The sequence below is a fragment of the Centroberyx affinis genome, unplaced genomic scaffold, assembly GCF_046629955.1.
Source record: "Centroberyx affinis isolate AG114_WGS23_722 - 3 ecotype Tasmania unplaced genomic scaffold, CSIRO-AGI_Caff_v1 ptg000102l_1, whole genome shotgun sequence".
Classification (NCBI taxonomy): domain Eukaryota; kingdom Metazoa; phylum Chordata; class Actinopteri; order Beryciformes; family Berycidae; genus Centroberyx; species Centroberyx affinis.
The window spans coordinates 769,752-789,873 of record NW_027278804.1 but is presented as its reverse complement, the minus strand read 5'-3'; the positions used below and the strand labels follow the sequence as shown (position 1 = coordinate 789,873).

The following is a 20,122-nucleotide window of genomic DNA, read 5'->3' as shown; positions in this document are numbered from 1 at the left end:
CTTCTCTTCACCAAACTACGGGAAGATGTGGAAAGGTGTGGGACCTCCCCTTCCTCTCTCTCTTTTATCTCTTGCCTTCTGTGCATGATTAAATGCAACTGCCGTAACCGTTGCTGAAAAGTGTGCTTTATGTTTCTGAGCGGTTCTTTCGGTGTGTGTTGCATGTCATCAGAAACAGGGAAAATATAAATATATGTCTCTATATATATATTCATGTTAAGCAAACAAGGACAATTCTCTTTATTCTCTCTTTCGCTCTTTGTTTCTCTCTCTCTCTCCCTTTCTCTCATACTGGAGCTGACATCAAACCATGGTGCAGACGGTGTTGAGATTGGGGTCAAAGCGGACGACTTTCCCCTCAGCAGCTTTTGTGTTTGTGTTGTACATGGGATTCTCGAAAGTGGCTTGGCCATTGTTGTTCTCGTGGACAGAACATCCTGTGTACTGCGCTTTATCTGTTTTCCTGGAAAAGAAGGAGGTTGCATATTAGTTGAGAGACAGTATCCTCCCCCCCCCCTCTTTCCAATCCTTGTTTCCATTATTTTGGTGTGGACAGCTGCAGTAGGTAAATGAGGGTGAATTGTAATTATTGTTTAAAAAAAAAAAAGCAGCCAGAATAGCCCTGTGCCAGTTCACTGGTAATTAACATGAGTGCGTGTCGGGGGGTTCTACGTGCATGTACTGTTCTTTGTGATAATTCATTCAATTTAAGACTCAAAGCCAATATCCATCCATCCATCCATGTGCATTCATACATACATACATGCATAATGTACATACAGTAAATATTATATCCAAGTTGCTCTCATTTAAAATGCTCAACGTATGATGCAATTCCGTGCATTTTGGCCAGTAATATGTTGACTGAGATTGCATCATGCTTTGAAGCCTCACACAGAAACCTATCCTGTAAGGAACCTATCTACAGTAAGCGGGCTGCTGAACTGGGCCACAGTGTACTATCTTCATGTGCATTTGATTTGGCTGCGACTGTACAAACAAACATCTACATGAATCTGGGTTTTGAAAACTTTTTCCGACGCCGGACCTAAATAACAAACTCCTAGTCTCAACCTGGGACCCAGGCTCGTGAAAACATATTACCTCCTTTTTCACGCGGGGAGCCATCAGATATAGACTAGCGACTATACTTGGGTCCCAAGCCAACATGGGAGACACCGGGATACAAATGAATCCCACGTACCGCTGCTTGTAGAGATAGAAGCCGAGGCCTGCGAAGATGAGGGCAAAGAAAGGCACGAGGATAGCGACGGCAACAGAGCTGCTGTTGGTGGAGCCGTTGGTTTCTGGGTCAGTGAGTGTCACATTCTCTCTCACGCTCATACCTGGGAAGAGTGGAGCCATTATATTTAGACAGCTTCAGCAGTGGGGGAAAGACTAGAATTCCCTACTCAAGTACAAGTAGTGTTACTTCGCTGATATTTTACTAAAGTAGAAGTACAATTACGGTGTAAAAATCTACTTAAGTAAAAAGTAGCTCATTTAAGATGCAATCAGAGTAAAAGTTACTGAGTTACTTTTTAGAAAAGAAAACATTATTAGATGCTGATGGAGAGCCACAAAATGTATATTCTGTAATAGATGTGATTTAAAATGTAGTGAAGTACAATACTTTAGTAAAAACGTACTTAAGTAATATTACTGACTTTAATACTCTAAGAAGTACAAGTACACAAAACAATTATTATTATTAAATTATTATTATTATTAATTACTTCCACCCTTCAGCTTCAGTACATTCATCCTTAACATATTCAGGATATTCAGATCCAGAACACAGCACAGAATGCAATAAACACGGTGGAGAAACAACATATAATAGAAGCGTACGTATCATCTGGTGGTGTTGATGGTAATGATGACTGATGATGATGAGGAGGAGGAAGAGGATCATGATGATGACGAGCGGCAGACGCAGTGGCAAGTGGGTGAAGACAGCGACCATGTATGACAAAAACGATAAATGATCACGGTGATAACGATCACCATGGCTGCGATAATCTCGCTGAAGACAATCATGAGATGATAACAATAACAATGCTGAGCAGGAGGAAATGAAGGACGATAATATGGAAGGGACAATCTGCTTTGGGCCGTATGGTTGTGGCGACGTGGTTGACAACTGGTGTCAGGGGCAACTGACTGTATATTGTAGGCTGTCAATTTGGAGCAAATATACAGTAGCTTTATTGTTTTTTTAAAAGCAGGGGTTCTTAAACCTTTACAAATTGCATAAATTCAGTGTTTACCTAGGACCCTAGACTTGTTCAAACATACTACGACTCACCAGGAGGAAACCCAAGACCCCTTTTGGGTCCCAACCTGTAGTTTAACAAACATTATTTTAAATAAATTGAGTTATTACAGTTGTGTTCTCGTAAAATGTCCCATGTCTATTCTCTTTGTGATGAATTGGAGGAGGGCAATGTATCTCAAAGTGACACTGAGGGTCTGAAGAGAAAATCTGTATGTGGCACAGATCTTTTCATGGCTGTCTAAACAGGGAGAAATCACATGGAATCGGATGATGTTCAGACAGTCATAAAAACAAATAGATTTACCATAAAGAGAGAATTAAAAATCAGGCTTTCTGTTCTTGTGCAAATCTTATAATGGAAGCAGAGGCACAGTGACAAATGCCAATGGGACTTTGTACTGTTTTTTGGGGAAAGACACATACCAAGTCTCTGTAGTCCAAACTGTCCATAGTCTTTACCCTGTATAAAGCCTTGGAACACATAGCTGCCGCCCTCCGGCTCAGCTGAAACCTAGCAGAGAGAAAAAAAACAACAGATTTAGCTAGAGAAACAGAACATTGTGTTTCAGCTAAATGAATAAACTTTGATTTTCCTGAGGACGTGAGGAGTGTCACATCTCCTCTACCACATCATAAAGTATATATATTTAATAAGACAGTCAACACATTCTCTTATGCTACATTCAAAAATAACATCTTTGTTCTTTGAACCACCTCCAGCGGCTGTACGGTACACTATCAACAGCTCGGTGGGAGCGTGGTTGCCTGTCACACTTTGTTATTAAGTGGACCTTGAAGTTTATTTTAGTGGAGAAACTTCAATTCCACACCAACAAAAATTGTCTATAGTCATTGCAGGTCCCTGAGATGTCAGGTATGTGTCTGTGCCTATTCAGCAAATTGTCAAAGCGGGATGCTGAGACGGTTCATAGACAGAGAACCTAGTGCAACTGATGTACAGCCACTGTAAACGTATGTAAACAAAGTAGAAAATAACCAAGAAAGTACTATTTTATTTATTGTCACACTGTCTCCTCATTTATTATGATTTTTGTCTTTCTTGGCACGGTAAGAAGAATGACAAAAAACTGTAATGATGAGGAAAATGTTGACTTGATTCAGTCCCAGGCAGGCTTAGTTATTGGCATCCAAGTAGCTACAGCCAAATAATCTACTTGTCGGTCAGACTGAGTATAAAAAATATAAAACGTGCGTGACAAAGACAGTCACAGGCCCTGGGTATTTTCAAAAGATCACTGGCCGCTACCTCCAAATTCCTGTGCATACTCACAAATCCGTCCATTGCCCAGGTCTCGTCGGTAATCCTGCTGAAGGAGCTGTGGGCCAGCGCTCTCATCTGGTACAGCAGGAGCATTAAGCGTGCCTCCTGGCGCTTGTACACTCCTACAGGGAGGAGGAGGACAACAGATGATAGGAGAAAAGATGGAAATAGAGAGATGAGACAAGAGGTAGGACAGAAAGAGAAAAGAAAAGGTGGCCAAATAGCAGCACAGAGAAATGAAGAGAGGAAGATATAACAGAGAAAAAGGGGAGAGGAGAGAAAAGAAGAGAAGAGAAGAGAAGAGAAGAGAAGAGAAGAGAAGAGAAGAGAAGAGAAGAGAAGAGAAGAGAAGAGAAGAAAAGAGAAGAGAAGAGAAGATGGACGCGGCGAGAAAGCAGATGAGGAAAAAAAGCAGAGCGAGGAGGGAAAGAGATGAGAGACTCTTCAGTGAGCAGTCAGCCAGTCAGTCAGCGCAGACTAATACATCCGTCTTTAGAGCCAATAGTTAATTTCCACTCTCATGCATGAGATCATTTAGTGATTGACTGATTGACGTGAGGCACCCACAAAATAAATGAAAGTGACACGCCGAGGTAGTGAGAGGAGGAGAGAGGAGGCGAGGGGGGAGGAAGTGGAAGACAGATGATTTATAGATGACTCACCAGAGAGCAGAAACTCCATGCTACTGTCGGTTAAAGTTACATTGACTTTTCCCGTCGTGGCATTAAAGCTTGTGATTGTCAAAGTCATGGGCTGCTTCTGGCCCTTGTAATCGTAAGAACCCTTCCAGACAAAATCAGGGGCAAAGACGTCATCAGGAACTATGTGAAAGGAAAACAGCAAGAGAAAATCCATTAAATGCCATAAAACAGAGGAAAAATAGATTTTTGTCATTTGACAAAAAGAAATCAGCATATATAATTACTGTTTCTCCTATTTGTTAGCCAGATGTCAACACAAACTATTTGAAAGTGCATTAATCACTTATATTAAAATACAAAAATGTGCACTAACAACTAACAAATGTCATAAAACAAGATGGGAAAATAGCGCATTAATGCAGCAGGTGAAGTAATTACAGGTATACTGAATACAGAACATAATTAGTAATTTCTGAGAGTCAAAACTCATCGAACAAATAAATGCATAGGTATCAAAGTGCAGAAGTTATCACTTCAATCAAGCTGTCTCTAACATTTTACTTTTTTGAGAAACATCAACTCAAAAATCACATACTTAATGCAAGCCGAATTGTTGCGCCCACGCTGCAATAGCTGGTAATTAGCGAGGCGGTTGTGTCAACATATCAAACAGCTGATAACAATCTTTTAATTCTATTGGAGTAATATGATGTTTATATGCTGTGAAAATGTGAGCAATTGATAATTAAGCACGTTCTGATAGCAAACTCTGGATACGCTCTGTGAACTCTGCAGAACTTGAACGATGTGGTTAAATAACTTTTTTAATAGCTACAGATTTTGATAAATCTTTTTATGCATCACAGCTGTCTCGTTGACGTGAATGGTATATATTACCAATGTAATTCATTTAATCAGCTCTACTCTAGTTTGGTGTTTTAAAAGAACTTGGCAACCCTCCTATTACAGTCACCCTAAGTACTAGGTATACACCAGGGTAAATAGATGGTAAGTTACCAAGTATTGACAGCTATAACTATGTGGGTAAATACTTAGAAGCAGCTGAATTACTTAAAATGATTGGTATTACTCATCAGTTCAAGTAACTACAGTCGTTACAGGTTTAGGATGCTAACAACCCAAGTGTAATAACGCAATTCCTAGGGAAATTCCATAGAAACACCTTCTCTATTACCCATTGATTCCAGGAATTATCTTGTAGGTACTGAAAGTACACAGTTAAATTTGGGATACTGCAAATATAAACCTTCAGTACCTACAAGATTGTTCCTTCAGTAGCCTAATTTCCTTGGAATTATGTGATTATATTCAAGGTATTTACTACCTTAGTTCCAGTTGTAATTATTTAGTAATTTACTATTCATACCATGTATTTACCAGGAAAACACAGTACTTCTGTGACTGCAAAAGCAAGGGTTACTGAAAGCACAGTACTACTAGTTTTCTGCCATGTACTGTAAGATATGCCAATTTTGAGGTACAGTACTAGGACCAAGAGGCTATAAAGACAGGAAGACACATAATTTGTACAATTTGGATAGAGATACATGCATATTTAGCCACTGTAGAAGACAATGTCTCACTGTAAATGTGCTGCACTACTATAGAGCTGTAACTGCACCACTGAGCAGAGTGTAAGGGATGGTATCCAGCTGTCTGTGAGACAGGAGTTGTGCGCTAATACAGTACATACTGATTATTTTGTTCCAGGCAGGAATTTCCCACAGCAGACACTAGTGCTACAGCAGGATAGGGGCAGGACTGATGACTGCTGTGATGGCTACCAGTGTCGCTGTTTATGCTAGTCGATACTTACCATTTATTTTAGGGCTCGGCGTCCCTGGTATTGGCTTGACAGTTTTCTCATGTGATTTGGAACCGACTGCAGGAGAACATTAATATGCATGTCACAAAAATGCATCGATAAAAAGCAAGGCTTAACACCCTGAGGATGTTGCAAAAAAATAAACACTGCTCAACTGTTACATGTTGCCTGCATATAACTTTTCCTCGGCTTGCTGTTTCATAACCCTCTGGTGGCTCAATTCTAACCACACGCATCTTCAGATCAGCACAGTTGCAAAAACTCTCAAAGCATGCAGACATACCACAAATAGATGACAGTATAGTAATACAGAGGGTATGGAAAATATCATAGCAACCACATGATATTTGATCATATTCATTTAGTGCTTAATTTGACATCCCTAGTGTTGAGCAGTCAGTAGGTAATGTGAGTATTGTCGCCTAGAAGAGATTTCTATATATTCAGTTTGTTGTTTTCTTGTGTATTTCACAGCTCTATTTAAAGATATGTGACATCATCTTATTATGAACTGTCTTTACAGTATCTAATGTGAACAAGAAACAGATGTAAACTTTCACAACTGGCAAAATAACACACACACACCCCAAGCCCCTCTTTCCACCCTGATATACACATATCCCTCCATATGCCTAGATTAAGTATACCCTCTCCTCCCCGCCCCTTCCCTCCACCCGTACACACACAAACACTCCCCGTGAACCCTTTTAGCTCATCCTCTTCCCCCGCTCTCCCGCCCCCCCGCAGACCTCGGCCGACCACCTACTTCTGCAGACGGGCACCTTGCCGGTCCAGCTGCCGTCGGAGCGGCAGACGCGGTGCTCTGAACCCCCGGAGAGGAAATAGCCGTGCTGACAGGTGTACACCAGGGTGTAGCCGTAGGAGGGCAGGTCCAGACCCACCACGTCGGCGTTGGCCGGGCTCCGCGGCTGCTTGCAGGAGTGGGCTGGAGGGGAGGCAGAGGGCAGGCAACATTAGGGCACAAACACGTACTAATGGAGGCAGACATGCATTGACGGGGAGATAATTAGGCAGTCACTGGGGAGAGAGACAGAGAGAGAGAGAGAGAGAGGGGGTGGGGGGTGGAAGGAGGGTCAGAGGGAAGCAGGCGATGAGGAAGGGCACACTTGCACTTGTTACAATCTAAATGAGTCCAGGGAGCTATTTAGGGAGCACGCTGACACTTTAAATATGCCTCGTTTCTTTCCGTAATGAATCTTGAGCACGTTTTGGAATGAATCTACCTGCAAAACTAAGGGGGCTCAAAATAAAGTCAAAACATCAACTAAGTGGATTTGTAGAAGTCTCGGGGCTAGTTTAACCTGGAGAGTGTGGGGTCATGGGAAAGGGACAAAGACTTTGAAATGTAAGTGTAGGATGTAGAACTTCTTTAAGACGGTGATTCAGTTTCGACTTCCTTCAATCAAATATTACATAACAATGCTATCTAGATATGTATGTGTTACCTGTCTACATTAGCTTATTCTAAGTGGAAACACAAGGAGCTACAGTAGTGACACCTGATTTCAATGGCTCAACTTCTTTTCTAAATCGATAGCTCTGAAGAGCACAGCTTATATAAACTTCAGCTGAATTAGAAACCAGGGACAAAAGCTGTTACGGCTGCGTTGCCAAAACACCAGCCTCTTATTGACAATATTAAGTATTTTCATTTTCTCATGAGTGGAATGAGTGTGCTTAGCCTAATTTTTCACATCAACAAACTCTCTGCAAAACAAAAAATATGCAAATCAATCAGCTTAAAGAGGGCCTCGAAAGGCCCCCGCACCCCAGAACACTGAGAGGTTGAACATTCAGGCTCTGAGGCATCGGCGGCAACATGAGAATAAACAAAATAATTTTGCAGCTTGTGACTGAATGAATAAGTTGCCAGCTGTCAAATGGGAGACAGCTGCTAGTGAGTCACGGCACCAAATCGGCCCTTCATGGCGTCTTAATGACATTAGTGGCGATAGGGCGTGGAAGGAAACAGCCAGGATGAAAGAAACTTTCTGGGCTTCATCAAAGAGAAGGAGACTGTGGGAGAGAAAGAGGGACAACATCCTGGGGGGTGGCTGATTGTCAGCGGTGTGTGTGTGTGTGTGTGTATGTGTGTGTGTGTGTGTACATGTGTGTGTGTGTGTGTGTGTGTGTGTGTGTGTGTGTGTGAGGCTGGCTGACTGTAAATCTTTATTCCCTCCTGCAGATATTCCTCCTGGTTGGTGTTTGGGGTTGTGTACTGTACGTGAGTGTGCATGAATGCGAAAGTGTGTGTATGCATGTTTTTAGACATGAATGCGTAACTGCTCTCTAAAATAAGACTTAGAAACTGAAGCAGGTACGCTGAATTCTAGGGCTGTGCAAAAAAATCGATACAGCTGAGTACTGCAATATTTTTTTCCCTGATACTGTATCGATTTTCCAGCCCCTCATATTGATACATAAAAAAAAATTCATGTTTTTAAATGTCCTTAAATTTCCCTCAAATCCCTTTGAATTAAATAGTTTTGACTCAATTTGTCCGCTGAGTTATCAATATAATGTGATGTATATATTAGACTACCCAGGTGGTACACAGAAAGTTGTATTTTCAGCTTCAGCTTTCATTTTTAAATTTTCAGTAAATTATGTAGAGTATTGCAATGTATCACAATATGTATCGTATCGCAATGTATCGTGATACGTATCGTATCGTGAGGTCCTTGCCAATACCCAGCCTTACTGAATTCATGAGTTCTGGTGACACAAACAAATGTCGCAGGTTGAAATATAGCAGCTGCACAATAATTGCATTTAATTATCCTCTATACATTATGTAGAAAAAGAGAAATGCTGCAAAATAACCTAAACAAAGCTGCACACTCAGCAACACAGTGGCTATGTATACATGCAGAGTGACTGATGAACAAAGCAAATGAACGACGCTTGTCGACTGCGTGCGCTGCCTAGAGCTTTTTAAATGAGTTGAACTTATTCATGAGGATTGCTCATGTGCTATCTGTTTTACATTGCAAGACACAAGAGATGCATTATTAGTTAATGTATACATTGAGTCTGGAGAAGAGGAAAAAAAGAGAAAACAAACCCAAAAAAAAAAAAAACAGCCTCTCTTCTCGCTGTCTGAGCACAAGTGTAAGCAACCCTTTTAAAACGACAAACTGTCAGCACATGTCCAGGGTGGTTGTAAAGTTGTAGACCATGAATACTGAAGACACTTACAACGCTATGAATTGTTGTATCAAAGGCATGTCATATCCCTCATCAAATTCTGTTTACAGTGCCATGTTTATTTACACTTCAAGCAGCGTGCCAAGCTTTACTCCTGAGATTACACGAGGCCTCAAAAGAGACTTGTACGTTTTCTCTTACACAACGGCACGCAATGCTCATTCTGAGTTCAACGTTGATGTCTCCGATAGAGATAGAGTGCATCAGTTAAGGACGCAGACAGACAGATAGAGACAGATAGAGGCAGACGCGCAGAGACAGCTCAGGTGATGGATTTCTGTGCGAGCCAAGAAGGTTAGCTGGATGCAGACAGCAATACCAGACCACGGTCAAGTGGGCAAAGTTAACTGACAAACCGTTACAGACAGTGCGTTTCTTAGCCTGCGAGTATTCTCTGTTTCCTTTAGGCAGACAGGTGGTATCGCTCGCATTCCTAGCTGTCCTGCCTGACTAATTCTTCATATTTAGCGGTCACTTAGTCAGTGGCGCATGCTGGTTTTGACATTCAAAAGAACACAAGCAAACAGAAATTTAAAACACCTACGTGCGGAGTATCTGCTAAGTAGGGTATGAATCGGTGCCTTGTCCTACCTTGGCATGCTTATCTAAAAAAATAGAGGCTATTTTTATAAAAGCAATCCACCAAGAATCCAGTAGGTAGACGTATGAATCTGTACCCTTTCCAATTTTTAGACGGCAGCCGCTCTGCAATTAAGCTAAAATGTTAACCCGATAGAATGGTAACCTGATTAGTATCTAACGATCTTTAACTCTGACTTATATCCATTGTGTCCATTAGATCCATTGTATCTATAATCCCCCTCCAAGTTCTTTCGGCTTTAGCCAGGAGTGAAAGATTGGTGGGCTTCACACTTTTGAATCCATTTAAGTGGCTTTGCTGTAGCAGAAGACCATTTAATCATACAGAAAGGTATTTTAGAGGATTTATGACCCTATTTTGACCCAGGTCTGACACAGGCTCTCAGAACTATACAAAAGCACTCCTACTTAAATATATATACATAACCATACTCATTTACCCACTCACACACACGCACAGTCTCTCATGCACACACATACACAAGCACAACACAAAGACAGTATGCCCATATGAAAAGATTCACAGAGACACCACTATCCATCTATACACCCACCCACCCACCCACACACACACACACACACACACGCACGCACTGCAGTGCAGTAGAAAGATCAGGCAGGCTGTGAAGGCTAGGTATTACGATGTTTCTGCTTCCTCAGCACAAATCTCTCTGGGAAATTCCGCTGGGTATTACATCTTGGGCTGGTTATGAAATCAAGATTACAAAATATCATTTAAATTCCCTTACCATCATACAGCTGGAGTGTTTGTGGAGTGCAAGGTAAGAATGAAGAAGAAAAAAAAAAAATCACAGATTTGGCACTCTGTCAAATGGCTGGACACATCGAAATATCTAATTCAAATGACAAGATTTTGAATATAAAGTCAAGAGAGTCTTGATTATTTCTTGTTTTCAGTACACCGCAAGTGAATGGAATTATTTCCACAATAAAACAGAGGTGAAAGAGAGTCCCTGGAGATATTGGAATACACTGCAATCTAGAAAACCGGGCAGCGAGGCAAACCAAGTAGCCTGAACTGTGCGGCCCTGGTTTGGTGTTGGTCGACAGTTCAGACAGTTCAGACAGAATGACAGTAATCATGGTCAACACCTCGCTCTGACAATGACTGGAAATGGCAGGTTGATTGAGGCGTGAGCTGCAATCTACTGGGAGGCCAAAGGTTATGGAAGAGATGAGCGAGTGAGAGAAGTAATAGGGGAGTGAAGCAGAGACAGAGAGAGAGAGAGAGAGAGAGAGAGAGAGAGAGAGAGAGAGAGAGAGAGAGAGAGAAGAGAGAGAGAGAGAGAGAGAGGAGAGAGAGAGAGGGAGAGAGAGGGAGAGAGAGAGAGAGAGGGGGGGAATGGAGGGAGAGAAAGGAGAGTGTCTGAGTAGCCAAGAAAGTGGATAAACAAGTGATGAGACGCCAGGAGGGGTAGAGAAAGACAGAGAGAGGCAGGGAGAGAGATATAAAGATAGAGAGAGAAGGAGAAAGAGGCAGTGATGGAGAGCGAGGAACAACCACTCACGGATACAGGTGGGCTGGCTGCCGGTCCAGGTGAGTTCTGGCAAACAGAGCCTGGTGGTGGAGCCTTGCAGTAGGTGTCCCTGTTGACACTGGAAGTCCACTCTGCTGCCCACCTGTTCACAAAAAGATACCACACACACAGCAGAGGGGGTCAATACACTGATGCGAATGTCAATAGGCCTCCGGCATCAAGTCTGAAGAGCTTGGAAGAAATACTGCATACTAAAGGTTTTTTTAATGATTATTTGTAGTGTGTGGAGGCGGATGGAGGCCATTGCTAGAGGCGATGGCCTATGTTCCAAAGTGATACGCAGGTATCGGGAAGTGAGTAAGTAGAGTTCATTGTACAGTTCATTGAACAGTTCTCTTATATGATCATTTTCAGCCACCATCCAAATTCCACTGTTTAAGTACATAGGATTTTGTCATCCACTAGTGTCAGTCAATCAGTGTTGAAATTGTTTACCAATGCATTACGCCTACACCATTACAATCAGTGGTCCAAATAATATGCTTTTGCTTTCATTTGGGACAAATTGGGGACTTTCATATCAGATATTCTACTGAATGTTTTGAAGAAAGTGTTTGCACTTAACGGGTAAGTGACACTTTAAATGCAACAGGGAGGAGAGAAAATGAAATCTACCCACTGAAAGCAACTCAAGGGAGCTATGGAGTATGCACCAATGGTTATAATAACAATTTATATGACTATGATGAATTCCAACATTACACGTTTTACACACACAGTATACATAATGCAGTAGATATATTACTGACATATCCATGTTTTTAAACACACATCCTGTAAATGTCAGATGACAGATGTATGTAAGAATGCTTCAGACAGAGAGAGAGAGAGAGAGAGAGAGAGAGAGGAGAGAGAGAGAGAGAGAGAGAGAGAGAGAAAGAAGAAGATGAAGAAGAAGAAGAAGAAGAAGGATGGAGAGAGAAAGCCAGCTGGTTGTCTCCTGTGCGTCCTGCTGGGATGAAATATACGCTGTTCACTGCTCCGTCCTTGCATCCACATAACATCATCCAAAGGAATACACAATGATTCCACATGGAGCACGCTTTGGGAACTGTCCATTTGAAAAGGGACTAAGTACAGGGCACACTGTAGAGCCGCTGGCTTTGAAATGGTGCCTCTGGTTCACACTCATCTAGCTCTGCCTCTCAGTCAGATACGGTAGCCATTCTGCTTCAAAGTTTGTTGTGGAGCTTGGAAGTTTTGGAGCTGAATAGGGTATAGCATAGCATAGCATATCATTGCATAGCATAGCATAGCATAGGCATAGAATTACATGGCATAGTATAGTGGGGTATAGTATAGTTTAGTATAGTATAATATAGTATACCATAATATAGTTCTTTACTATAGTATAGTATAGTATAGTATAGTTCTATAGTATGGTACAGTATAGTGTGGTCTGCTAGTATAGTATAGTATAGTATAGTATAGTATCGTTCTATGGTATGGTATAGTACTGCAGTATAATAGTACAGTATAGTATGGTTCAATTAGTATAGTATAGTTCTATGGTACAGTATAGTATGGTTCAATTAGTATAGTTCTATGGTATGGTATGATATGGTATGGTATGGTACAGTATTGCAGTATAGTACAGTACAGTACAGTACAGTATAGTTCTATAGTATGGTATGATATGGTATGGTATGGTACAGTACAGCAGTATAGTACAGTACAGTACAGTATAGTATAGTTCTATAGTATGGTATGGTATAGTATTGCAGTATAGTATAGTATAGCATAGCATAGTATAGTATAGTTCTATGGTATGGTATGGTATGGTATGGTATGGTATGGTATAGTATACCGGTAGTATAGTTCTATAGTATGGTATGGTATATTATTGCAGTATAGTATAGTATAGTATAGTTCTATAGTATGGTATGGTATAGTATTGCAGTATAGTATAGTATAGTTCCATGGTATGGTATGGTATGGTATGGTATGGTATGGTATACCGGTAGTATAGTTCTATAGTATGGTATGGTATAGTATTGCAGTATAGTATAGTATAGTATAGTATAGTTCTATAGTATGGTATGGTATAGTATTGCAGTATAGTATAGTATAGTTCCATGGTATGGTATGGTATGGTATGGTATGGTATGGTATGGTATACCGGTAGTATAGTTCTATAGTATGGTATGGTATAGTATTGCAGTATAGTATAGTATAGTTCTATGGTATGGTATGGTATGGTATGGTATGGTATGGTATACCGGTAGTATAGTTCTATAGTATGGTATGGTATATTATTGCAGTATAGTATAGTATAGTTCTATAGTATGGTATAGTATCTCCCATATTTCAGAGGCTTTCAGAGTCTTGCATGTGCCAAATAAAACAGTGATAGAAGATAATTAAATACATGGAAAATACCGCAGAGTAAATACTGGTCTATCTTTGTAATGATTTAGGCTGACGACAAGCTTTAAAAACCACTAAGATGTGGCTGAAAAGAGACAGCTGGCTTTTAGATTAATTATTTAGCCACTGGACTGCCTGAAAAGGAGATAATTCTCTATCTCATTTTGCTCTCATTCGGCTTTCCCGATTCTTTCACTGAGTGGGGTTTTTACCTATTCATTCCATGAGATGCAAAATATTCTATAAACTATACACCAGAGAACCAAACCTAAGTGGGCTCAAAATGATTTTCTCATCCTACCTCCATCCATACCTATCAGTTTGCAGGATGTGCTGCTCTCCAATGGGCGAAAGGGAAATTCAAACAGTTCGACCCAAAAGCACCCAAAACTTTTTCCTTTTTCAACACAATAACACCCACACTGCAATGAGACCTGCCTACATCCAATTTTATGATTTGCCTTTGAAACTTGTATATTGCTGTATTAGGTATGTTATTTTAACTAGCATGGGCTAGTTAGCAGTAGGAAGTTCAAATACTCTGATGGCTTTGATGGCTCAGATTTATGAACTGAAAGTGGGGAAAAAATGCTCATGTCAACCTCCCAGTGATAATTACAAGTTATATACGTATGTGGGATTTATATATGTGGGCTTTTTTGCCCCACTTGGTGCCACGAATTGCTAATACAATCAAGCGTACGTACGAAAAGCAAGCAATTTAAAAATGATTTTGGATAAGCAATGAGTTAAACACATGAACGCTTTCTTCCGCTTCTTCTGATATGACACAAAAGCGGCAGAAGACTGGCAGCCGTCAGAGTAAACAAGGAAACGTGTGAGAATCACAAAAAAAGGATCAAATGGACTATTATAGCTGAAATTTAATGCGATAATTGTTCAATCACAGCTATTTGAAGACTGCAGTGTGAGTGTTATTGCTTTGAAAGAGCGTGTTTTCATCCCTTTTTGGGTTCGGCTGTTTCCCCTATGCTCTGTTGGATTGTATTGGACAAAGATCTAAATTTCACAAAGAAACAGAAAATGGCCTTTTACATCAATTTATATTTACTGCTGTGGATGTTTGCACACCTGAGATGGAAAAAATCAAAAGCCCAACAAAAGATGGGTCATTTATGGGCTGTGTTAAAGTGCTGCTATCATAGTGTGGGAGGCAGAAGTTCATTACATGTTGACATCATTCGACAAAAAAATTGCAACTCACCTTATAATGTAGTAACCAACATAAAATGTAATACCTAATTAAGTTATCTACCAAAAGGTTATTGTGTTATGTGCCCAGCATTTTTACTACATTATAGGGATTATGAGCTTTCATTACTTTTTTTATTATTATTTTTATTATGCAGAGTTATTACTGTATACACAAACGAGTTGCTACATACCATAAAGGGCTCTGTGTGTGTGTGTGTGTGTGTGTGTGTGTGTGTGTGTGTGTGTGTGTGTGTGTGTTCACGTGAGTGTTTGTGTGTAATGGGATGGGGGATACTGTGCTTGAAAATGCTAAACCAGCTAAAACTACAGTATGTAATCCTGGCATAGTATAGTATAGCAGAGCATAGCATAACATAACATCATATGATAGCACTGTAGAGTAGAGCAGGGTAGAATGGAGTATAAAAGAACAGTGCAACAGAGTTGAATAGAGAGCAGAACTACTGATATTTTGGAGTGTGTTGTAGTGAAGTGAATTGAATCAAAGTAAGTGGATTCAATTCGTGTAGTGCTTTTCAAACTATGGACCATAGGTGGTCAGGGTGGTTGCAAAAAATGAAAAAACAAAACAAAACAAAACAAAAATTCTTGGCTAGAACTTTTTATCTAGTTCAAGCAGGATCTATATATTATAGCTTAAACTGTAAACAAATTAGAGGAGTACTATAGAATAGAGTAGAGCTGAGAGTAGCCTATACTAGGAGTCTAATCTGTCCAGTCCAGTCTGAAAAACATGCTGAGGAACCAACTGATCTGAGAGACATGTGACCACATGAACCAATTTAAAACATATGAATCATATAATAAGAGTTCATTTTACCTTGAAGCCTGTGGTGTAATTCATGAAGCCGTGCTCAGGTGTCCCTGGATTTTCACAGGTGGTTCTGGTGGGCTCTGGGACAGGAAATCATGTTGAGCAGAGGGATTGGAAGGAAATAAAAATGAGAATATGACAGAGGGGCAATCATTGATAATGACTGAGCAATTTCCCCCTGGTGTACCATGTACCAGAGGACAATTACTAAAGTAGCATTGTGACATGTGCAGAATTGCCTTGCCATCTCTAATTTTCAATAATTCCTACTTGGGTCTAGCTTTCTTGGAAACTTGAAGCATTTTAAATACTGTTCAATCATCAGTGGAACAGAACTCAAGCTGAGCCACATCAAGTAAGCTGGAAACCTGAGGCATCACAGTGGCCTTATACTGTATACTGTAGAGTGAATCCCCAAGCCCTGATGCAACAACATAAATAATGTATAATAATGTATTTCGTTCTTGTCATCCAGTTTTACGTCAGAACCAGATGGCAACAAATTTATTCTTGTTCAGCCTCAACTGTGTTTTGTTTTTTCATGTCAGCCACAACAGAATCAAAAGAGAAACATCATATGGAAGATTAGTTAAATCAACTGCTCCTCTGTCTTTTCTTTCACTTTTGACGGTGCCTGGCAGACACCTTGTATCTCCTATTTTGCTATTTTTGCTACTTTTCTCTCCCACACATAGAAAATGCTTATCTCATACATGCCGAAATATCACAAAAATCAAAGATCGGATAAACATTGATAATACACTGTAAATTACAAAAAATAAAGTTGACTTTTTTGGAGATTCAAGGTTTCTGCACCACACTGATAATTTGAAACATTCAACTATTATATGGATTAGACTAGTTGAATCAGGACCAGTGCGGCGATCCACAGATGATTTGATGGACTACTTGACTCAGACAAACTCATGCAGTACCTATACATCGAGGCTGAGATCCAGTCCAGGTGCTGTCGTCCTGGCAGACGCGTGTGGTTGAGCCCACCAGGACATAGGGGGTAGTGCAGCTAAACGTCACCTCCGACTTGAAGATGAAACTACGCCCTTCCCTCCGTCCTTTGGCAGGCGTACCAGGATCTCCACAAAACTTGGCTGGAAAGGCAGAAATATGCAATATTGCTGACGTGAGAAATGAAGGGCCAACACAGCCAACATAGAGGTCACACATTTTCCTGCAAGCGCTGCATGCAACAGTGTTCTACCGCTGTGCTGTTGCTCCTTCACTTCATTGCAATGGCGTTGCCCTATTGCTCTGCGCCATTTGTACAATCCAAACTTTCATCTCTTTTTACCCATCATAAGGCATAAGGAACAATATAGCAACCAGTCATCGGAGTGTTCTGTTGCAACATGACTATTCAGCATTAAAGAAATAATAGGCTGTAGTGGCTGCTGCTGTACTCATAGAGGAGAAACACAAAATCAGGCTAAGATGGTTACAACTGTGCTGCGTTGCTGCTGTTGTGATTGCTGTTTTCCAAGCTGTACATCAACTTGAAAAGCACTGGCTTATTCAAATTGCATTGACATAACCCTTCTTGCACGCATTCCTTAAGCCATTTTTTTTTTATTGCGTGTGGGCAGATAATACATTGATGACCTAATTTCAGGTTGAATTATTCAATCTAATCAGGGTTTTTTATTTCCAACAATCAACCTCGGCGGCAAGTGGTTACAGTAGTCCCTCTGAATAAGCGTCTTGGCAGCAACGAACGGGTGAGGGAGGTCATTTTAGATGAAAATAATTGTCAAGTGAAATATTAATTTCCCTGACAGGGCCTTGAGGTTAACGCAACCGGAGCCATCTGCTGCTGCAGTTGCTCTCAAAGCCCCTTGCATGATGTCGCCTTTTTTAATGGGAATCCAACTACAGCATACGCAGATGAAGCCCACTGGATTATCACCGCTACTCCTTCACTTTATGGCCTATAGGCATCGAATCAAATGGATCAGAGCAGCTTAGAGTGAGTGGGTTTGGGGGGGACTGGAATCAGCCATCCTGCCCTCCCATCTAACCACCCATTTATCTATTCATCCATCCATCCACTTCTAGCATACACTCATCAGTGAGGGTTGCTCGTTAGCTGTAGCAGGCTTAGGAATGCTCTGTGTGGGTGAGAGCAGAAGCAAGGACGAGAGTCGTAGCATTCAGTCACGCAGCCGGAGCACTGCGGGGATCAAGCCAATAATAAGGCAGGCTGCTTCGCGAGACCTGACGTGTGCTGCTGCGTGGAGGTCTGGAGACAGAGATAAGTTCTTGCTAGCTCTCTTCCTAGAAGCCAGGAACACACAGGGGCTTCCCACAACCGTTTCCTGACATAATAGATATCTAGTAAAAGGGGAGATTAGAATCCAGCCCATGCAGGAATGGCTGAATAAAGCCATTACTGCAAATACTGTTATCTTGGCAACAAATCCATGTATTCAAAGACATATCTTCCCCTGGAAAATATGTTTGCCTATACTGTAGGTCGCCTCTGTAAAAAGATGCATTGTGAATTCAACCAACCCCACCGATAGTTTGACCGTGTTTGATGTGCCAACAAATAAAGATGCAAATGTTCTGGCTGGATCCGAAAACGATTCTTGTCACTTTTCAAACGGCACTGTAACTCTTGGTATTCAGACAACATTTTTTGGAGGGGTGACATTACAGGCCAAACAGGTGACATGCACATCAGTCACAAGCTTCAAGCCGCAGGGAAATAATGTACTGTTTTATGGAAATATAAGAGAAATGGCCCCGGGCCAAACCAAGCTCAGCATATTTAATGTGCCTGTGTGTGTGTGTGAGAGAGGGAGAGAGGGAGTGAGAGGAAGAGAGGGGGAGAGACAGAGAGAGAGGAAGAGAGGGAAACAGGGGGAGAGAGAGGGAGACTACCCAAACTTTTTCCTCACTCTCTTACAGCCTCTCTCTTTCCTTGATGAATTATCTATGCTTTGAAGTCATCAGTATGCAGGGGCCAGATTCAAAGTTGGGATCACAGTCTCATCCCTGCAGACACATGAACTAGCCTTCGCAGACACCAAGTTCTGCTGCGTGCTCTCCGTTTTCCGTGTGTTGTCACAGGTAAGATGAATATAGATGTTTAAGCACTTTCACTGCTCTGTAATTGTAAGGATTAATCTCTATCAATATTTCAGATCTAAGAAACACTTCCCTGTTTGTTTTCTTTTTTTTTTGTAGAGTAGTACAGAGCGAAGACGAATCATAAGCAGTACTGTTTGAACACTATCAATGAATATTTCAAATCTACTCTATTGTGCGTCTTGTAAATGGTTAGGACACAGCTATAATTGCTGTGTATGCAAAGCACTCATAATAAGAAGTGCGCAGTCTGGTTTGCTTTTGCAGATGCATGCCGTCTCTTGCAGTATTTCTGAGCTGCTTTTCAGACAGAATTGCTGAGTATGTATGGCAATCATATATTCTAGACTCAAAGCAATGTATGTGTAATAAACAGAAAGACTATGGCTTCATAATTATCCTGCACTAAACTGAACACAAAACACATATCAGGTTGGTTTTGCAGCAGATGAATGGTGCAGCCAAAGGTAATCTAATTAGCAGTCCTGGTGAGTTTGTAATTTAAAAGATCCTGAACCTACAGTACAATACAGTGTGTTGAGTAATGCTAAGGATATAGCTTCATAATTGCTTTACAAGCACTGACACAAGAACTACATTGTCCTGTATGCATTTGAAACTGCTCCATGACGAATGCATGTATTTAGTAAATAATGCTGAGATTGTAACAGCGAGTACTGTGGTTACATTGTGTGCAGTGACGCGAACTAAGGATTTAGCGCTTCATAATGTTGTCACATGCTATAGGGACTCAGACCCCAGTCTGCTGCAGATAATGCTTCGCTAACATTTTAATGCATAGATAATAACTTTTTCTACACCAAATATGATCAGCACTTTCCTCCCTATTGTTTTAATTTCCAGACTCCCTTTTGCCTTAGAAAACCTCAGTGATTTATCACTGACTGAGTCCATTTAGAGCACTGTAGCAGGAGGCCTGCTATAACAACATGTTAAGGAGAGCCAGGTTGTTCACTGAAGGTGATTATTGATCACACTGAACGATGTTTACACGGTCGTTAATCTGTGTCAATTTTGCCGTTTATATCACTCGTTTTGGCACCTGTATTGTAGCTAAGTGATGACGCTATTAAGTATAATTACTGCACGCTCACAATAATTCTCTGCCTAGACACATTAAAAAGTAATGTTACATCATGGAACAC

At 40.9% G+C, this 20,122-nt stretch overlaps 1 protein-coding gene across 1 annotated transcript in view; it reads right to left on the bottom strand.

Annotated features, from left to right (window-relative positions):
- Positions 1-303: 303 nt before the first annotated feature.
- The window catches only part of LOC139647843 (CUB and sushi domain-containing protein 3-like), a 221,515-nt gene continuing 201,696 nt past the window's right edge, over positions 304-20,122 (bottom strand). The window contains 10 exon segments of the mRNA XM_071523829.1: positions 304-463; positions 1,205-1,346; positions 2,702-2,789; positions 3,570-3,682; positions 4,223-4,381; positions 6,039-6,104; positions 6,814-6,993; positions 11,405-11,516; positions 15,858-15,931; positions 16,787-16,960. Of these exon segments, the coding sequence (XP_071379930.1) occupies positions 304-463; positions 1,205-1,346; positions 2,702-2,789; positions 3,570-3,682; positions 4,223-4,381; positions 6,039-6,104; positions 6,814-6,993; positions 11,405-11,516; positions 15,858-15,931; positions 16,787-16,960 (1,268 nt within the window).